Raw genomic sequence first — 3,170 nt, forward strand, 5'->3', positions numbered from 1 at the left:
TCGTGTAGTATGCATTGGAATTGACTGTTCTGTTGTGTAGTATGTGCTGGAAACCATTCTTGAGAGAGTCTCCCCCCCCCCCACACACACACACCTCCAGCCCACTGCCAGAAATGAACTGCATGCGTGCGTGCACTTCACCTGAGATGCACTTGACCTTTGTAGCCTAGGTTACCACGAGTCCGTATAGATCACCATGGTTACCACTGATCTGTGTAGGCTAGGTTACCACGAGTCCGTGTAGATTACCATGGTTACCACTGATCTGTGTAGCCTAGATCACCGCTAATTTCAGACTTTTTTTCAGAACTTGACAAGCCCCAGTCTGCCCACCTGTGCTTTACTTGCAGCTATTGAAGATGAGGAGCGTGAAGACGCATCGTCCGCCGCGCTAAACGATTCCCAGCTCAGCTCGTCTGGCTTCGGCGCTGGCAGCAATCAAACCGACGGACGTCTGCCTCAGCCGGTGGCGGCTGCTAGCTCACAGGCCACCATCGCGTCATCAAAGGTACTATGTGTACTGCGTGTACGGCACTGCAATCAAGCTGTTTTACAGCATGAAGCGTGGTACTGCTTGTGCGTTAGCGAGATAGACAGAGTGTCAATTGCACGGGTGTCCAGAGTATTTTTTCCTAATTAACAAGGGACAGCTTGTTCTACTGTCTGGAACTGGCCGGCAACAGTAGTCGGTTGCCATACATGTATGCAACACTATGCATGGTGAGTTTATCTGGAGCAGAAGGACATGCCGAGTTTTCCAAAGGGCCTGATCAAAACGCTCAGTATTCAGAGGTTTCAGGGATTTTCTCCCGATACCATCACAGTACCCAAATATCTCTCGCACAGAGGCCAGTTCGCTTAGGTCAAAGTCCATCACCTTGACGACGCAGATATCATAGCTGGAGAGGTGGGTGTGACCTGGAAAGACCAGAATCTCTTCTGCACGCAGCACTCGACCAATAGAATGGCACCATGTCTCTTTCTTTTATTGTAACACGGAAAACGTGGACACAAGTTATGCTATCAAGTGACCCAGGCGCGTGCACCGCGTGGTTTTCTTGGAGCCCGGAAACCACCTTTTTGCTTCTGCATTCTGCAAACACTCAAATATTTCGTAACTCGGCTTTCTCTGAACGGAATTGAGTAATCGAAAGGTCTATTCTCATTAGAAAGTTCTCAGCTGTCGGCTCCAACACATCCGAAGTAGATCCAAGGTCGAATAGTGGAGTTACGGCACTCGACAGGTATTTTACGTCCCATTGCAAATTTTCACTTCCGCACTTGGGTGGCAATCATTATTATTATTTGTCATAAATATTTTCCTCTATTGGACGGAAGTCCAGACATGTATAGACATGTTTGACGTCAGGCACATGTCTATAGCGGTCAGCTACAAAGGAAAGGAGCGCTCTACGATGAATACAACAAAAATACCATGGATCTTAGCGAATTGTCTCAATTTCCGGTTGCGCGTGTCTTCCCAGGGCTATAGTGCCACTGCAGACTCAGACAGTGACATGGATTGATATGCTTCTTTGACTCACTTACTAGCAAGAGTGTCTGAATCTTCCTTCACTACTTCGAACTACTTGTGCAATGTATAACGTCGGCTAGCCTATTCATTTATCCTGTGTCAGGGAAATGCCTTTGTACCACATTTGTTTTGATGGCTCGGTGGGACTGGCAGCCATAACTTTTAAAGCTTTCTTTCAGTGTGTAATGCAGGTAGTCGTATAATTATACCCTATATATACGACTCCCTGGTGTAATGCGTGTAATACTGCTGAATCTGCAGGTAGCTTATTGCAAAATGGCGGTCGAATTTTGTTGGAAACCACCTTTTTTTGACCCGGTGCACGCGCCTGAAGTCCACCAACTAAACCAGATTTTGAACAGTCAGATGTGCAGAATCTAGCACAAAACTGACAAGGAGTACTGAGATAATCCACGGCATGAAAGTCAGCCTGAGCACTGCTTTCTTTCATGTCAATTGTATGTACAGGAAAATCATGTGCTATCTGCGGTGCTCACACTGCTGAACACTCTCGACGTAGACTCCCTCCAGACAGTCGTCATGAAAGCACAGAATCAGCTGGAGACAACGCAGAGATTGAGCAGTGGCGTCGGCACAGCAACAAAAGACGTCGGAGCATTGCTTCGCCCGACGCCAGCCACCGGTGTGAACGCTAATAGTCAAGTTGTGTCTAGTCGTGCAGTCGACACGGATTAGCGTGCCCGTACATTCATCATACCATGATGCTGAAAGGGGAATACGGGACTGAACTGAAGCCGTGACTCTTAAACGTGTGAAGCAAGCGCCAATCAGGAACCGACAAGTTCAGACCATGGTTACAACTACATGTACCAGCAACGCGGGACCCAGAACTGATCGGCATATACCTGATGTGGACAACTCGCCGAATTAATTCAACTTTGCACGCAGCACGATCAATCTGCCAAGCACCCGCTACAGTTCACCCCAGTTCCCATCTACGGTGCTGTTCAGACAGCACTTGCAAATACTGGATGCACGGTCCATGCACTTGCATCTGGATAATGACTGTTCTTAGCTTTTCATCTTGATTATTGGGAATACGTCTGCCTTTGTTCAGCCACAGCTGAACGGAGTTTATAATTATTGACCAGAACACATCCATTAACTCTTGGAGAAGGGAAGTACGGAGTGTGTACGTGTATGCACGTGTATGGGCTGGGTTGTGCTTAATTTTCGGGTCAGCAGGTCATGGTTCTCCTGGCCAAACTCGAGCACCTTGGTGTCCGTGGCATTGCCCTTACCTGGCTCACAAGCTACCTGACTCGCCGCCGACAACGCGTCAAGGTTGGCTCCGCTTTGTCATCATGGAAATCCGTTCCAGCTGGAGTACCCCAGGGCTCTGTCCTGGGGCCTCTTCTTTTCCTGGTGTACACGATCGACCTCCCCCCAGCATGTACAAACTCTCACACTAAATGCAGCCAGTTCGCCGATGACACGGCACTCATCGCGACGCATTACACGAGGGATTTGTCAGCTGCATTCCTCCAACGTGCCGTGGACGCAGCAGGACGATGGTTGAAGGATTGGCATCTCCTCGTCAACACCACGAAAACCGTCGTCCTTTCCTTCCAACCCCAACACACCATCCACATCACGCTCCACTCGACTCGGCTGC

General features: G+C 48.9%; 1 protein-coding gene across 1 annotated transcript in view; it reads left to right on the forward strand.

The window, feature by feature from the left end:
• The window catches only part of LOC135804875 (cilia- and flagella-associated protein 410-like), a 14,997-nt gene extending 12,345 nt beyond the window's left edge, over positions 1–2,652 (forward strand). The window contains exons 6-7 of the mRNA XM_065318848.1: positions 351–508; positions 2,003–2,652. Coding sequence (XP_065174920.1) covers positions 351–508; positions 2,003–2,230 — 386 coding nt within the window. The 3' untranslated portion in view covers positions 2,231–2,652. The remainder of the gene's footprint in view (positions 1–350; positions 509–2,002) is intronic.
• Positions 2,653–3,170: the final 518 nt, after the last annotated feature.

The sequence above is a fragment of the Sycon ciliatum genome, chromosome 1 (genome assembly GCF_964019385.1).
Source record: "Sycon ciliatum chromosome 1, ocSycCili1.1, whole genome shotgun sequence".
NCBI classification, from domain to species: Eukaryota; Metazoa; Porifera; class Calcarea; order Leucosolenida; family Sycettidae; genus Sycon; species Sycon ciliatum.